Genomic DNA, 15,570 nt, shown 5'->3' with positions numbered 1-15,570 from the left:
CCAGTACCATCTGGCTGTCATTTGATAAGGAATGCAAAGGAGCATTCACCCAGCTATTGATTAAGAGGGGACATTATTCCCCAGGAAGAGAATGGCATAGTGGTCAGATTAATGGCATTTATTGCTAACTAGATTGTCATAAATTATACTGTTTGTCAGAAAGAAAGGCTTTGCTGACACAAAATCACTCTTTATGTAAGTAACCCTATTAAATTAAAACCATGATTTGTTTTTAACAAGAGAATTGTTATTAGTCAAACACATCCAGAACTGGATTACCCCATTAAGAAGACTTTGCAAAATGGCAGTAAGTGCAACAGCAGTGACAGAATATTTCCCAGGCTCAGGGAGCTGTCCTTTACCATGACACTCCTCTGTCCTGGTCACAGGGTCAATCCCAGACAGACTGAAGGGCTGGTTCAGAGACATCAGGGTTTTGGATCCAGGTCTGCTTGTATTTTAAATCTATTTGGGCTGGAAAAGAGTAACAGCCTGAGCCCAGCAGCACTGTTTCTACAGGATGGCAGCACTGTGGGCACTGCTGCTAAAAGCAATAAATGCTCAATTTCTCAACATTTCTGGAGCTGACTGTAAACTGCTTCTTTGCACTGTTTGATCCTAACGTGGAGTGTTCAAATAGAGCTACTGTACTAAGCTTTGAATTTTAGAAGCAGAATTTAAAAGTCTTAAAATACTAATTAAAATTGTCATCATCTGTCTTTGAAGCACTTGATTATTAACAACCCTCACAGATCTTGTGTGTGCAATGGGAGAGGAGTTGGGAGTTGCTCCAGCCTGCAGCCAAGGCAGAAGAGGCAGAAGAGGCTCTTTGTTGTCTCAGCACACCAGGAGCCTCCCAGGGTGGGCTCCCAGCAGGGCAGGAGGGAGCAGCACTGGTCCCCAGAGCTTGTGAGCAGGTAACTGAGAGAGGAGAAGGTTTTGCTACACAGAATCAGAGACTTTCTCATTACTGACAGAGTCAGAGGAGTACAAGGAGCTCTTGAGCACAGAACCCCCATTCCCAATCTGCAGACATGAGAAACAGGCTGAGGTGAAGCACTGAGGTGACACAGGCGGGCAGGCAGGACCCTCATGGAGCAGCCAAATCTCAGCTCTGGCTCCTGCTCCTGTGGCATTCACAGGCACAGTTCCATTCAGGATTTCAGCAATGTGGGGCTCATTTCTAGCCTTCCTCTATAAATGGGTTCCCTCTGTGCCAGCTTCTTAAAAAAAGTATTTTGTTGGCAGAGCAGTAAAGTGATGTAAACACAGACCAATGTCAGTCTGGGTGGGAACAGGCAGAAGCCTATGGACACTCTATCCACAACAAATGGGAAGTGTCATTTTGAACTCTCCCTAATATTCATTACAGATACTCCTTGAGCACATAGAAAAACACTGAGAGAAGTTGTTATTAAAAGACCAGCTCTAAATTCAAAGCTGAAAATGAAATTACTCTCCCTTCAGTGACTCAGCAGTACAATGCTGGATACACCAGGATGCAAAGAAAACAAAGTGCAAGTTGAAGAGCTGGCCTATTATTTCTCCTGATTTCTTCAGTCTGGTCTCAACTGTTTTCTCCCTTATTTACCTTGTCCTTGTCTTCTCTACCAGGATAATAAAATCTCATTTTATATGCACAAATGAAGACTTTGTAATTCACCTCCTCAATGATACTTATATAAAATAAGACTCTGGGAAGCTAAATAAATATTGAGAAATTTGTTAATTATGTTAGAATAGCAGAGTAAAAATAAAGTAGAAAACTTGGCTGGCTGAACTTTTCTTTTGTTTGCTGTCCAATATACTTTGATTATCAGACAAAAAAACAAAAAACCAAAAAAACCACCCCCAACAACAATAACAAAAAACCCAAAAAACAAAACAAAATCAAAAAAAACCCCACCAAAACAAAAACCAAAAAAAACTCTAATGATCCTGTCCAAGAGTCTTTGTTTCAATGTAAGAGGAAAACAAGACCCCTTCTGTCCTGAATATTTAGGCCTGTTAGTATCCTCCTGTGATAATCTTGGGATTTATAATTCTTCTGTCTAATATGCAATATATCTAAAAGAAATGAACAATGAATTTTGAGCATACAATGAACAATTATGCATGGAGGATAATCCCACCAAGTACTATGAGAAACAATTTCTCCTGCCTGTTCTCAGCCCTGTAGCAAACCTTGGTTGTCTACCAGGGTCTTTTAAAGTTTGATGTTCCCATCATGATTTTCAAAAGAAAAACATTCAGAAAATAGCGCTCCTGAAAAAGGCTTCAGGACCCAAACTTTCTGCCCTAGGCAATGTCAGGCCTTGGAAAAGCCAAAGCTCCTCCCTGCCATGCCTGACTGTGCCCAAGGAGGGGCTGCTGCTCTTCCCTGCTGTTCTGCACTCCACAAAACAAAACCTTCCTCCTGGAAACAGAGCCTGGAATCTCATTCAGGCCCATGTGCTTCTTTGATGAGGATGTCCAAAACCTGCTGAAGGTTTGTGCAAGCAGAGCCAGTGGTTACATTGCAGTGGGTGTGGCAGCTGCTGCCCTGGCAATGGTATGAAGCTGTAAAATCTCCAATTCACTGCTGCAGCACTGCACAGTCACCCACTGCCCAGCCCAGGCCTGAGATTCCTCTCTTTCACACTTTCAGAGCCTTTGAGTGGGATGATAAGGAGGTTTTGCCAAAATGCTTCAGGCATTTAATTCTGAAAACTAATTTCTGAATTGGGTGCTATGCTAATAATGTATTCCAACCCCAGGCTGCCTGTAATCCCTCACAGACTCTCTGCTCCTTGGTTTCCCATTAGCAGAGCATCTGTCTTCTCACTGCTGCATTGTTTGCTCTCTGCATGGGACCCTTACTACATGAGACACAACAATGTAAGAAATTCATGGGATCACATTAAGAGAGGGAGCCAATATCAAATTTGGTTTCATGCAGATGGGGTTTTGTTGTTGTTTTTACACACATATTCCAATGCAGTGATTAAAATGAACTGGACAAAATGGGGCCTTCTCAGGCTCAAAAATAAAGGAGCCTCATGGCAGCTGGCAGGTTAACTAAAGGAAAATAGTCCAGAACTTTACTCTCCATGCAGATGAAACCCCTTCATATACCCTACCCTGTAGCTGGACTCTGCCTTGCTGGCTGTGAGGAAACACCACACAGCAGTTTGCCTTCTTGCTTCTGTCTTTCCCCTTTGTTGTGTTTGAAGGACAAGGACAGGCAAGGAGGACTCCATGCTCTGCACAGAGGCAGCAGAGGTCAGGCCATGCACAGAGCTGAGCCAGGAATTCAGCTGCTCCTGATCTCTGCCATTTTACAGCCCCTGAGAAGAGCCCAGCCATGTACATCTACAGCACCTACAGAGAGCACTCACCCAGGCTGTGTGATTGATTAGGAGCCACTAATGATTTTCTTACCTAGATCTTCCTTAAACAAACTCCTGTGGGAGCATCACAGTGATAACGATCAAGAAAAAAGGCTGAATCAACAGCTTTAACTCTGATCAAATTACAGAGCCCAACATTTACTGACCTGATTCACACTGTAAAGCTTCACACTGCACAGGGCTGTAACTGCTGCAGGTTGTTTACTGTCCCTGCTACCATCTACTGCAAAACATACACTGAACAAACTGTTTACACAAGAACCTACCTTCCTGGAACAAAAATTATCTGGATTTTATTCAAAACAGTTGTTGAGAGATTTCAATGCAGAACATAACAGCAGCTAATACCAACATTTATTACCAAAGTGGAAACATGTCACTTTCTCACATGGGTCTTTTTCTAACCCTCCCATAGAAAAAAATTAATGCTGTCTGCTTACAAGTGTTTGGCAGGAATTAAGACATCATTAGAAAGGGCTCTAGTTATTTTAAGCGTGCTTCAGTTATTGTAATTTACTTTTCAATGGAATATTAAGAAAAATGGATAGTCTGACTATTTGGATCACCATCTCAAGAGGAAATAGTGGAGTGATTATCTGGCATGAAACCAACTGGAGTTGGTAACAGCCTCTTCCAACATTCCACCAGCACATGTAACACACAGGAGAGTTACAAAAGGTAGTGAGCAGTGATACATCTCAGAAAAAAGCCTGACTTTGCCTCTCCTTGTCTCCTTTGCCATGTCCCAGAGAATGGTTCCTCCAACTCCTTTAACAACCTGCAGCCCAGTTCAGAAAGGCTGAGCACAGACCTTACTCACACTCTGAAATTTCATTGCATTATGTTTCTCTGTGCTATCACCTGGGCCTAGGCACCACCTGGGTGTTGCTCTTTCATAAACCTGAGATGTCTCAGGATTCCAGCTGGTTTCTGCTGTGGCCCCAGGGCTGCCCAGTGAGCCCTGTGTGAGTCCTGCACATGGTGCTCCCAGCCTGCACCCTCAGCTTCTCTCCAGCTTTGAAACTTTGTCCTCTGGGGAGAATCCCCAGGAGAAAACCCAAATGGCCCCTGCAGACAATGGGACTCTCCCACCAGCTTCAATGGACTTGAAACTTCTTGATCCAGGATACAGCACCCTGGAGTTGTGTTGCAATAAGAGGCAAACCCAAACTGTCAGCTCTACACACTCTTCATGCTGATTCACATCCAAGTCCACAGTGCAGAGGCAGACCAATATTGACCAATATCCCTTCACAGTATGAAACTTGAATTTTAAGCCCACCTGTAGGTTTGACCCAATGCTTCAATTCTGAATACCCCAATTAATCATCATTGCTGTCAAACTCATTTGTAAAACACACCCAGAACCGCTGGCATATTACAAACTTAGGGAAAACTAAGGAAGAAAATTATTCAAATGTTTTTGGCAGGGAGGGGCTGGAGCAAGAGATACACAAGCAGCAACAGGACTGCACTGCCTCGTGCCCCCATCAGGAACATGCTATAAACTGTCTGCCCTTGTTTCCAGTGACAGCAACGCTGACTCTGGAACCTTCTGTCCCAACCTAGAGCAACCAGCACCCTGAAGACACTCACAGACTTCCTTATGCTTCTGTACATCAGGAATATTGCAGCAAATCCTTTTCTAAGCTTTGATTCCATCATTCTTTAAACTTATCAATAAACTCCCCTGTCTGTCTGTTCTCTGTCTGTTCTCCATACAACATCCTCCCAGTTATCTGCAACCCCATGGTCTCTGTGATTCCCATCAGATAGGAAATGGACACAAGCTGCAACTTCAATCATTCACCTCTGCCACTGAGTCTGTTTTTTTCTGAGTCTCACTTAGCAGAAATGGGCTCTCTGACTAATGCACCAGTCCCAGGGCTCCCTCCCAAGGGGGACTTCCAAACATTTATAGTCACTGAGATGGAAAATCAAACCTCTGACTCCAGCTGACACCAGCTTCCATTACACTAAATAAAAACTATCTTCTGAGGGCCCCAGCAAGTGGGACAGGCCATTTCCCACACTGCCAGCCCTGGAAAACAGCATGTGCACAAACTGAGAAGAAAAGCCTCATTAGTATTAATATTTCCATTGCAGCCATGCCCAGGGGCCCTGGCTGGGGTAAGGGTCTTGCTGTGTTTGGTGCTCCAGGAGATGAAGGTGCAAGCTCTGCTCTGATGAGCTGCCCATCCCTCAGCTGCTCTGAGTGAGATCCTGTCCCTTCCTCAGGAAAAGCTGAGCATTTCCATTTCCCACCTTTCTTCTGAGTGAGATCCTGTCCCTTCCTCAGGAGAAGCTGAGCATTTCCATTTCCCAGCTGCTCCTGAGTGAGATCCTGTCCCTTCCTCAGGAAAAGATGAGCATTTCCATTTCCCAGCTGCTCCTGAGTGAGAACCTGTCCCTTCCCCAGGAAAAGCTGAGCATTTCCATTTCCCAGCTGCTCCTGAGTGAGATCCTGTCCCTTCCTCAGGAAAAGATGAGCATTTCCATTTCCCAGCTGTTCCTGAGTGAGATCCTGTCCCTTCTTCAGGAAAAGCTGAGCATTTCCATTTCCCAGCTGCTCCTGAGTGAGATCCTGTCCCTTCCCCAGGAAAAGCTGAGCATTTCCATTTCCCAACTGCTCTGAGTGAGATCCTGTCCCTTCCCCAGGAAAAGCTGAGCATTTCCATTTCCCAACTGCTCTGAGTGAGATCCTGTCCCTTCCTCAGGAAAAGCTGAGCATTTCCATTTCCCACCTGCCTCCTGCACACCCTGACAACTTCTGCATTTCTGCTCTCACTGTGACATTTTTGGTTGTGGATGTGAGACCAGGCCCTCTGTGTCCTCAGTAGCCAACTCCAACTCCTGCACTGCAGAGACCAGCAAAGAGAAATGTCCTGGCTGGGAACCAGTGGCTGGGTAGGGGAGAAAGGGATGCAGAGCCCCAGCAGAGTGGATGGAGAGGAGAAGGAAGGCTGGAGAGAGCCTGCAGGGCTGCAAGGGGCTCTGCTGGGGCTCTGCTGGGGCTCTGGGCTGCTTGTCCTCCTCCTGCCACAGCCCTCTGGGGCTGGGCACCCTCCTGGGGAGGGCAGGGAGAGGACACCCAAAGGCTCCTGCAGGTCTGCAATGCACTGAGTGTCTTTATGGTTGCCATGTGCAAAATGAAGCTTTTAGAGCCTTTCTCTTGGAGGATTTATGGGCAGAGTTCCTCCTGTCTTACTCACTGAAATGGATGAACAGCTCTAGATGAAACTTTCAACAACTAATGACAGCAAAGTCAGCCAGAGGCAAAAACCTAGCACGAAGAAGTTCAGCCTAAATGATTAAATTTGGCAAAGTTTTAAGACAGTGAAAGAGAAAATCTTACAAGGGGAGGTTTGGGATGACCTTACAGCAGTGCACTGCAGCCTGTGGTGTCTGTAATAGGTTATTTCCAGAGCATCTGAGCCTCTTCCAGTAGTGCATTAACAATGTAACTAACATCTGTCACGAGGTTCATTTTCCCTCTCATCTCCTCCCTCGAGGGAAATTCTCTCATTTCTTAACCTCTACTGGACCCCCACTCAATAATGTTCATTACCTCAAGAGAAGAAGGGTAAGCCTATCAAAAAGAGGGAAAAAAGCAAAGAGATAGATAGTAGATCTAAAATTCAGGCTGCTTTGATGACATTTTTAAAGTGTTTTTTGCCAAGCAAAACAGTATTTAAAAAAAAAAATCTTTACGTGATATTTAAGCATTGAAAAGGAAAGACAAATTTAAATTATTTTTCCTTCACTCCTGATTATGCAGCAATTTATCAACAAAATGAAACACGAACATCTGACTGGGATTATTTATTATACAGTAAGGCATTTATTTTTTGTTCACTTCACCAGGAACAGTGTCTCTGTTATGGCTAGTTAGCCATCTGTGTCCAAAGAGCTTTCAGGAAAGGATTAAACTGTCATTTGTTTTATTTCCTTTCATGAAATAACAGCTCCTAACAGGGCTGGGGCAAGACTTGGGTACTGCTGGACTTGTTACTTTAAGGTGGCATTTAAAGGAGTGACTGGACCTTCCTTAGAGCTAAAGCAAAGCAATGTGAAGTGTGAGGGGTTGGTTTTGTTCTTTTTGCTCCTCACACATGCAGTATCCTCCTGGAAATGGCACAGATCAGGCAATCTCTTGGGCAGAAGTAGAATTATCTGTAGAATTATCCATGTATTTATTTTTTAAAATCTGATTCATTCACTTCATTCAAAGCCAAATAAGCCAATAAGGCTTTAAGCACTGACAGAATGTGCAGCTAATCAGGGCTGGCAGCAGGAGGCTGACAAAATAACCCTGGGGGACAAAGGTATTCCACATCCTCCAGGTGCAGGGGATCCCCAGCCATCCATTCCCAGCCCCACCGTGGCATCCCCTGCCCACCTACAACTGCACAAGTGGGGAAAAAACTTCTGACACCTTCCCTGCAAAGACAGAGCAAACTAAACCAGCTGGTGTGGAGAATGTGCCCTCAGTAGGAGCAAACATGGGAACACTCCTTGCCAGGAGGATGTGCCTTGTGGCCCTGGCAGGGGCAGTGGGGGCTGTGCTGGGGCAGCCCCACAGCACTCACCAGGAGCACCAGTGTGAGAGACAACTGCTCACTTTGAAAATTTACAAAGGTTTGTTAAACCTTGACAAAAATACAACAAAGGACTGCATAAGGAAAAAGCTGCAGCGCTGGGAACTGCCCCTTGTGGATACCATGTTGTCAGTTCATCTTCAACATGGATGCTCAGTCTTTTATACCCCTGGGGGTTGCATCAGCCAGCCCTGGCCCCTCCCAAGGTCTGTCAGTCAGCTCTTCTGTGCCATTTATCAGTGCAGACTGCTTTGTACCTGCATTGGAGCTCAGGTGTTGCCATGCCCACCCCCTGAGCACCCCAAGCTTTTCCATTCCCACCTGCCCCATGCCAGGGACACCTGTGCAGCTTCTTTGTACCTGTGCTAGACAGCCCAGGCTGGCTGAGGGCAACAATACAGGGGGAAAGGGAACTGTGGGGAGGGCAGAGGCCATGTAAACCACAATAACATAACCATACATCACTAAAACTTCTCTTAATATTCACATTCCATTCATCTCATTATCCATCTATAACACCAGCAGCAGCTCACCCCTGGCCTGTGTCCACAAACCAAAAGCCCTTTTCCAATAGAGGGGCACATTTGGAAAGGTTGATGCCAGCAGCTCCTCCCTGATGTTTTGGAAGCACTGGGCAGCCAAAGCTCTCAGGGACTCACTGTGCTTAAGGTGACAAATGTGCTGTGGTCAAATGCCACCTGCACAGGAGCCATGGCCAGGGAAGGGAAGGGAAGGGAAGGGAAGGGAAGGGAAGGGAAGGGAAGGGAAGGGAAGGGAAGAGAAGAGAAGAGAAGAGAAGAGAAGAGAAGAGAAGAGAAGAGAAGAGAAGAGAAGAGAAGAGAAGAGAAGAGAAGAGAAGAGAAGAGAAGAGAAGAGAAGAGAAGAGAAGAGAAGAGAAGAGACCTATGTAGCAGCTGGACCCAGCACTGGCTGGACCTCGAGGGAGATACTTCAGCCAAGGAGGGCTCTTCTAAGAGCCAAACATCTGAAAGGATCAGAAAATGGGTTTTTCCAAGGTCTTGGCTTCAGGGACCACAGGTGACACTGCAGTGAATTCCACATCCCACCTCTGGTTGAGTGGAAGAGCTGATTTGTGAGGAGTGAGTGGTAGTTAAGGAACCAGGTATCCCATCTGAGCCCCTGACTGCAGCTCTGGAGACTGTTCCAGCTGGAGCTGGTCTGGCACAGCAAAATGTGGTTTTGCAGGAGAAATAAAATACTGACATCTATAGGATGCTCAGTATTTCTAGCAGCTACAATGGGAAGAAACCCATAAATAATATCCATTCTTCGCTAAAATTTTCTGCATTTGTTCACTTCAAGAGCCATTTCAGCTTTTCTGCCCATCACTGTGCAGGTGCTACTCACTGCAGCCCCAAAATCACTGTGGACATTCCCAGTGTGCCTCCAGGGGTGACAGGGAAGAAGCACCTGCAGCACACGAATGGGATCAGCAGAGGCAGCAGTGGGGTGACAGAGCTCTGCAGGAGTGACAGCCCTCCCTGCAAGGGGACAGCCCTGCTCCAGGTGCCACCAGCTCTGTCCCCCACTGACAGGACTGCAGTTCCCCCCTTACTGGGGGGCACAAGAGGGGCTCATGCAGGCACCGCTGCCTCGGTGGCTCTGTGAGGAACAAGGGAGCATCGAGCTCTCAGTCTGGGATGCCTGAAGGACCTCGAGGCTCACACAGCCCCTGCTCCCCTGGCTGTCACCAGGGCCCTGTGGGACAGCACTGCCCCTGCTGTGCTCCCCTGGCTGTCACCAGGGCCCCAGGGACAGCACTGCCCCTGCTGTGCTCCCCTGGCTGTCACCAGGGCCCTGTGGGACAGCACTGCCCCTGCTGTGCTCCCCTGGCTGTCACCAGGGCCCTGTGGGACAGCACTGCCCCTCCTGTGCTCCCCTGGCTGTCACCCATGGGACAGCACTGCCCCTGCTGTGCTCCCCTGGCTGTCACCAGAGCCCTGTGGGACAGCACTGCCCCTCCTGTGCTCCCCTGGCTGTCACCAGGGCCCTGTGGGACAGCACTGTCCCTCCTGCCCCCCTGCCCGTGGCTGCTGAGGCTGCTCTGCTCTCCAGCCCCTGCCATGTTTGAGAGAAGCTGTCACAGCTGTGGGGCTGCAGGAGCACAGAGCTGTGACCCCACTCCAGGCCAGCAGGAGCATCCCACTCTCCTGGTCGATTCCCAGACAAACAAAAGCCCAGAAAGAGGCAGGACACCACGGCAGGCAGCATTTTCTTAGCAGCAATATGATTCTAATGCAGTTAGACTGGATCTGCTTAGATTCCCAACCTGAAATAATCTTTTTCCTATCCCCCTGCCCTAACTTCCCTACCATTCCACTACCATGGGGGCAGCAGGGAATCCTGCTGCACCAAAGGGAGCTGCACTAAAGAACTGAGTCATGGTAGAGACTGAAATTCTCACTTATACAGAAAAGTCATTTAATTTTCTGCTTTGGACTGAAAATGCCTCTTCTTAGAAAGGATTGGGTTTCCCAGTGTTCAAGAGGAAGACCTGGGAAGATGAAGCAGTTAAAATGATTTCCTCTTTAATGGCTATTTTGCAGCCTGTTTCCTTTCAACTTTGAGAACAGCTTTGTGCTTTCCCTGTTCACAGAACTCTAAAACAGGCAAGGTTGTTTGATTTCTTTAGTGCCACCATACAATTCCTAGGATTCTTGCTATGACATTTGCTCAGGGGAGCTGAGGGAAGATGCAGCTACTTCCTGAGCAGCAGCAGGATTACCACAAGCAGGGATCACATCAGAGTTTGGTTTCTTTGCTGACTTACACAGTGTCCCTCCATCTGCTTCTCCCCCATCCCTCTGCTACTGCGATCTGCTAAAACACACCTGGGCTTTTAAATCTATGCCTTCAGTGTCCCAACAGTTCCCTAACTTGCAGAAAGTTTATTCCTATCCAGTCTTTAATCTCAGTTTTTCTGGGAAAATCTCTGCAAATATCTTCCTTCAGAAACCCACTACAGAACATGCCTGAACTAAAGAGTTTCCCCTCCACCCCATGAAAACTGAATGTTCTCCAAAAGATTAAGATTTTTAGATTTCAAATTCTTGTGTTTAGGCTGAAATTACAAGCTAATAACAACAATCATGTCATTAAGTCTGGATGAAAGGTTTTGATCACAGGAAAAGTACATTCCAACACAGTTCAAATGAAAAATCTCAAAGGTTTGAGCCCCTCCCTCTCACACTCCATCTCTTCTCCCCCTCCCTGTGCTTCTGCAGAAACACAGTAAAGAAAGAGCTGAAAAAAGCAGGGAAGAAAAAAGAATTTCCTCTCCAGAATGCAAGCAAAACAAGAATGAGTTTAAATTATAACAAGATACTTATTTTCTGCACAACAGAAAAATTTCTTTTCCAACAGGCTCCAGCTCACAGTAAAGGTGTAACACATGAAAGCAAATATAATTTATATTTTAGGAATTTCCATGATTTTTATACATTGCATTGATGACAAATGCATTTGTGCACTTTGAGCTGCCAGTTACAATTTTATTGTAGGATACACTTTGAATAATTCCTTTGCAAACAGCATGATTATATATTCATTACAAATGGAAAGTCTTCTGGAGGACCCAAGCCTCCAAATTAATGGTATTTCAATAAATAAGGTGGCATTAATTCAACATACTGATTGTCCAATTCATCTTCCTCTAAGCTAAAATATATCATTGCTCTCTAATTGCAATTCCCAGCCATGCCATCCTCTTCATCTTAATTCTAAATGGTCTGCACTTATCAAATCATTTGTGGTGCACTGCACAATTCTCACCCTTAATTGCATGAATATTTTATTTTTGGAACAACACAGCTCAGCAACAGGCTTCATCTTTCCTTTCCTGCCTGAGTCTCTATTAAAGTAAAGCATTTACAGAAGCTCTGTGAGCAGGGAGGGAACCTGAGCTGCCCCTCCATGGGCAGCAGCTCCCAGGGCAGCCCCAGAGCCCGTGAGCAGAGCAGAGCAGAGATTAAACTGTGCCCCTACAGAGCAATGCTGAGCACAGCCCTGATGCAGCACAGAGCAGCCCTGATCCCTCCTCTGAGCACTGCTATTCTCTAGATGTTGCACTTCCAGCTCAGCCTTGGCAGGAGAGTCTCTGTGGCTGCAATTCAAGTCCCAGGCCTGAGCAGCTCCAGTGTTTTTTCTCACAATTGACACTTTCTGATGGCTTATGGACAGTTATGTTCTTGGTTTTACAACCACCACCTCAAACCAGGGAGTCAGTGGCAGATGCTTCCCCATTCCACCACTGCCAGGAGGCCCCACATCATCAACTGTCTCTCAAAGCAAATAAGCCAACATAAAAGCACAATTTGTTTTAGAAAGAATAAAAAAAATGCCTGAAATCTTACTTACTAGGAAGTCTTCTTCACAGTACACCTTGCCATTGACATTGTAGAAAGCTTTTCCTCGCAGTCTTCTCCCTGTTAAAGCACAGGACCATCAGAATTTTGGTTTTCATCCCCAAACCCAGGTGTTCAGGATACAAAGTGAAAAGCAAACAAGTCCCTGTCCCTGTACCTGTCCCTGGGCTCTGTTCCTGGCCCTCTCATCCCTGCAGGGCCCGTGCAGAGCCAGGGCTGAGGGTCAGGCCCTTGGCTCTACCCGGCCTGACCAAATCAGGTACCAAACCTTGCCTTAGGTGCCTACTAAATGTCACCTTTGAGTGCAGGTTATGGAACCCAGCTGATAACAATCCCTGAAAAACTTGCAATCCAGGCTCAAAATGGATTTTGGGGAAAAGGCTCCTTTGCAAATTGAGACAATTTTCTTGGCAGGTAAAATCCCAGCAGGCTCACATCCCCTGCAATCCACAGCAGCAGCGTTTGTCTCCAAAGGACAACATAAAGGATTCTGCATATGGGTGTTCCTGCCACCCTCAAAAATATCAATAATCAACACCACAGCAGATGTCTGCAACACTGAAGCAATTCAAGGCACACATGATGGAGGGAAGGGCAGTAAAATCACACAGAAAACAAGAGAGTTTGTATTCAAGTTTTGATATTTGCCATTTCATTAGCCCATGTGGAACTCAAAGCCTGTGACAGTCATTAACTGATGGCTCCCTTTGACTGACAAAGCCTGTGACAGTCAGTACCTGGTGCTCCCTTTACAGTGAAGAAATGCACAGCAGACTCCAGAGAGTCCCAACAGAAAGGATTCAAAGCAGGAATTCAAGAACCACCAAGCACAATCAGTTTGTAGATTCAGCAGATCAGAGCTGCTCTGTTGAAAGCAGTGCAGCTTCACCAGTGTAAAACCAGAGAATGAGAAGGGAAAGCTCATCCCAGCTCACCTCATTCCCACTCTCCAGGGTCCCAGGGGCCAAAGCTCTGGGCTGTGGGAGCTCTGGGCAGCCCCTGGCAGCCCCAGGGACAGCAGCTGCCCCAGGCTGTGCCAGCAGCCACACTGGGCAGGGCAGAGGGCAAGAGGAATTCTTGATCCAGGTCACTGCCAGAGCTTCACCCCATGGAATGAGCCTGGATGTGTCCTGCAGCTCACCAGGAACAGCACCCATCTCCTGGAGGGTTTGAACAGCACCCATCTCCATCTCCATGGAGGGTTTGATCAGCACCCATCTCCATCTCCTGGAGGGTTTGATCAGCACCCATCTCCATCTCCTGGAGGGTTTGAACAGCTCCTATCTCCATGGAGGGTTTGATCAGCACCCATCTCCATCTCCTGGAGGGTTTGACACCCAGGGCCGGCACACTGAGCTGGCTCACAGGGGCAGGAGTGCTCCCCATGGTTTCCATAAACAACACTGAGGAAAATATGATTAATTTTCAGTGTTTGGAAGGAAGAGCCTTTTACACGATGCCACTGTGATGTGATCCTGGGAAACAGCGTGTGGCACAGAGGAGTTGGGATTGGGCTGATGCTTTTGGGAAATCACATGCTGCATGTGGCTGTCTGGTGGTTTCACTGTCGTGGCTGAGGGAAATGCTTCCTTTGTGTGCACATTCTTGGGCTGTGGATCTCACAGGCTGCTGTCTCCATACTGCTGGTAGGTGGAGTCTGCTCTTGTTTGTCTTTCCAGCTGCCTGCTGGCTCTGGTGGGGACCAGGACCCTGGTGACCTGGGCAATGTGCTCATCCCCTCTGAGAGTCTCAGGTAAAACTGGGCCATGCCTGAGCAAGGCACAGGGCTGGGACAGCAATCAGGGGACCTTGGGACTCTCCCAGCTGATGCAGGAGCAACCACATCTAGATCTTCCCTCCTGCTCGTCAAAGCTGTTTTTAAACCTCTCTAGGGAAAGGTAAAGTACATGGAATGAAAGGAAAAAGGGAAAGAGGCCAGAATGGCTTTGTAAAGGAGATGTGTCTGTCAGATCCAGGCTTGGCACACAACTTGTCTTCAGCTGGTGGAGATGAAGTGTCCACCCAGAAGAGGGTGCCTTGGATGTGCCAGAGCAGCTCTTTCCCTGTGCTCAGCTGGAGCTGGGTGTTTGCTGCAGGGGAAGGAGCTCTGCCCTCACCCCAGCACACGCCCACCGTGCTGAGAAAGCAGCAGGGCAGATCTGGGACAAATCCCAGCACGGGCTGCTGAAGGATCTCTGCAGGAGAGCAAGGTGCCAGTGCAGGGAGGCACCAGCATCTCCCAAGGCACTGCAGAAGGGGCAGGAAGACCCCAACATCCCACTCTGTGGCCCAGCCTGCCAGCGCTGAGGTTGGTGGGAATGGCACAAATTCTGCTCCCGTTCTTTCCTTGGCACAGCATGGAGCCAGTGGGGTGAGTGCTTCCCTGGACTGGGATGGAGGGGGAAGCCTCTGATCCAAACCAAGAAGGCAAAGCCAGTGCTCTGGAGGGCCTCTCAGACACATCAGGCCTCAGCTGCCCTGTGCCTGGCCCCACTGTGAGCGTCCCCATCAGCCCTGCCCAGCACACAGAGCTGCTCTCCCTGCCCTACACCTGCCACCACTGCAGCACACTGCACTCCCAGCAAAACCTTTCAAAACTGAGGGAAAATACCATTTCCCCCATTTTTTAGCTGAAAAAGAACAAGACACCTATTAGGGAACTGACTTGCCTAAACTCATAAAGCAGGCAAGCAGCTTGCTCACATGATAATGACTATTACTGGCAATGATTAATAGGATTGACAGGCCTTTTACCTTACAATAATTTAATTCAGGGACTGTACAATAATTATCTCATAAACAAGAAACAGCAAGTTATCACTCAAACAACCATGGTTGCCTATATTGGCTTCTACATTCTGCCTTTTAGAAATAAAGGCAAAAGTGTAGGTTCCACTGCCCTCTGGAAGGGTTGACTAAATGACAGCACTGAACATGGTCAGACACTACCCTCAGAGTGCCTGGGCATCATGAGCAAACTGCAGCCAGGGGAGAAGGGCTGGCAACTGCAGCCGGGGGACAGGAAACCCCAGGAGAGGCAGTGCTGGTGCCCCCAGCCCCAGGGCAGCAGGGTGGGTGCAACACCTTGATGTTGGATGTTGGGAGGTTGGGAGGTTGGGATGTTGGGACGGTGGGAGGTTGGGATGGTGGAATGTTGGGATGGTGGAATGTTGGGACGTTGGGATGTTGGGACATTAG

General features: G+C 47.4%; 1 protein-coding gene across 2 annotated transcripts in view; it reads right to left on the bottom strand.

Annotated features, from left to right (window-relative positions):
- Positions 1 to 15,570, bottom strand: part of WTIP (WT1 interacting protein) — an 88,380-nt gene that overhangs the window by 15,155 nt on the left and 57,655 nt on the right. For both annotated transcript variants that reach the window (XM_071440216.1, XM_071440217.1), the window contains exon 3: positions 12,365 to 12,432. In XM_071440216.1, the coding sequence (XP_071296317.1) occupies positions 12,365 to 12,432 (68 nt within the window). The remainder of the gene's footprint in view (positions 1 to 12,364; positions 12,433 to 15,570) is intronic.

The sequence above is a fragment of the Agelaius tricolor genome, unplaced genomic scaffold (assembly GCF_023055355.1).
Source record: "Agelaius tricolor isolate 1412-34295 unplaced genomic scaffold, bAgeTri1.0.p SCAF_15, whole genome shotgun sequence".
Classification (NCBI taxonomy): domain Eukaryota; kingdom Metazoa; phylum Chordata; class Aves; order Passeriformes; family Icteridae; genus Agelaius; species Agelaius tricolor.
The sequence above is the reverse complement of the archived record's forward strand: the minus strand, read 5'-3'. Positions and strand labels throughout refer to the sequence as shown.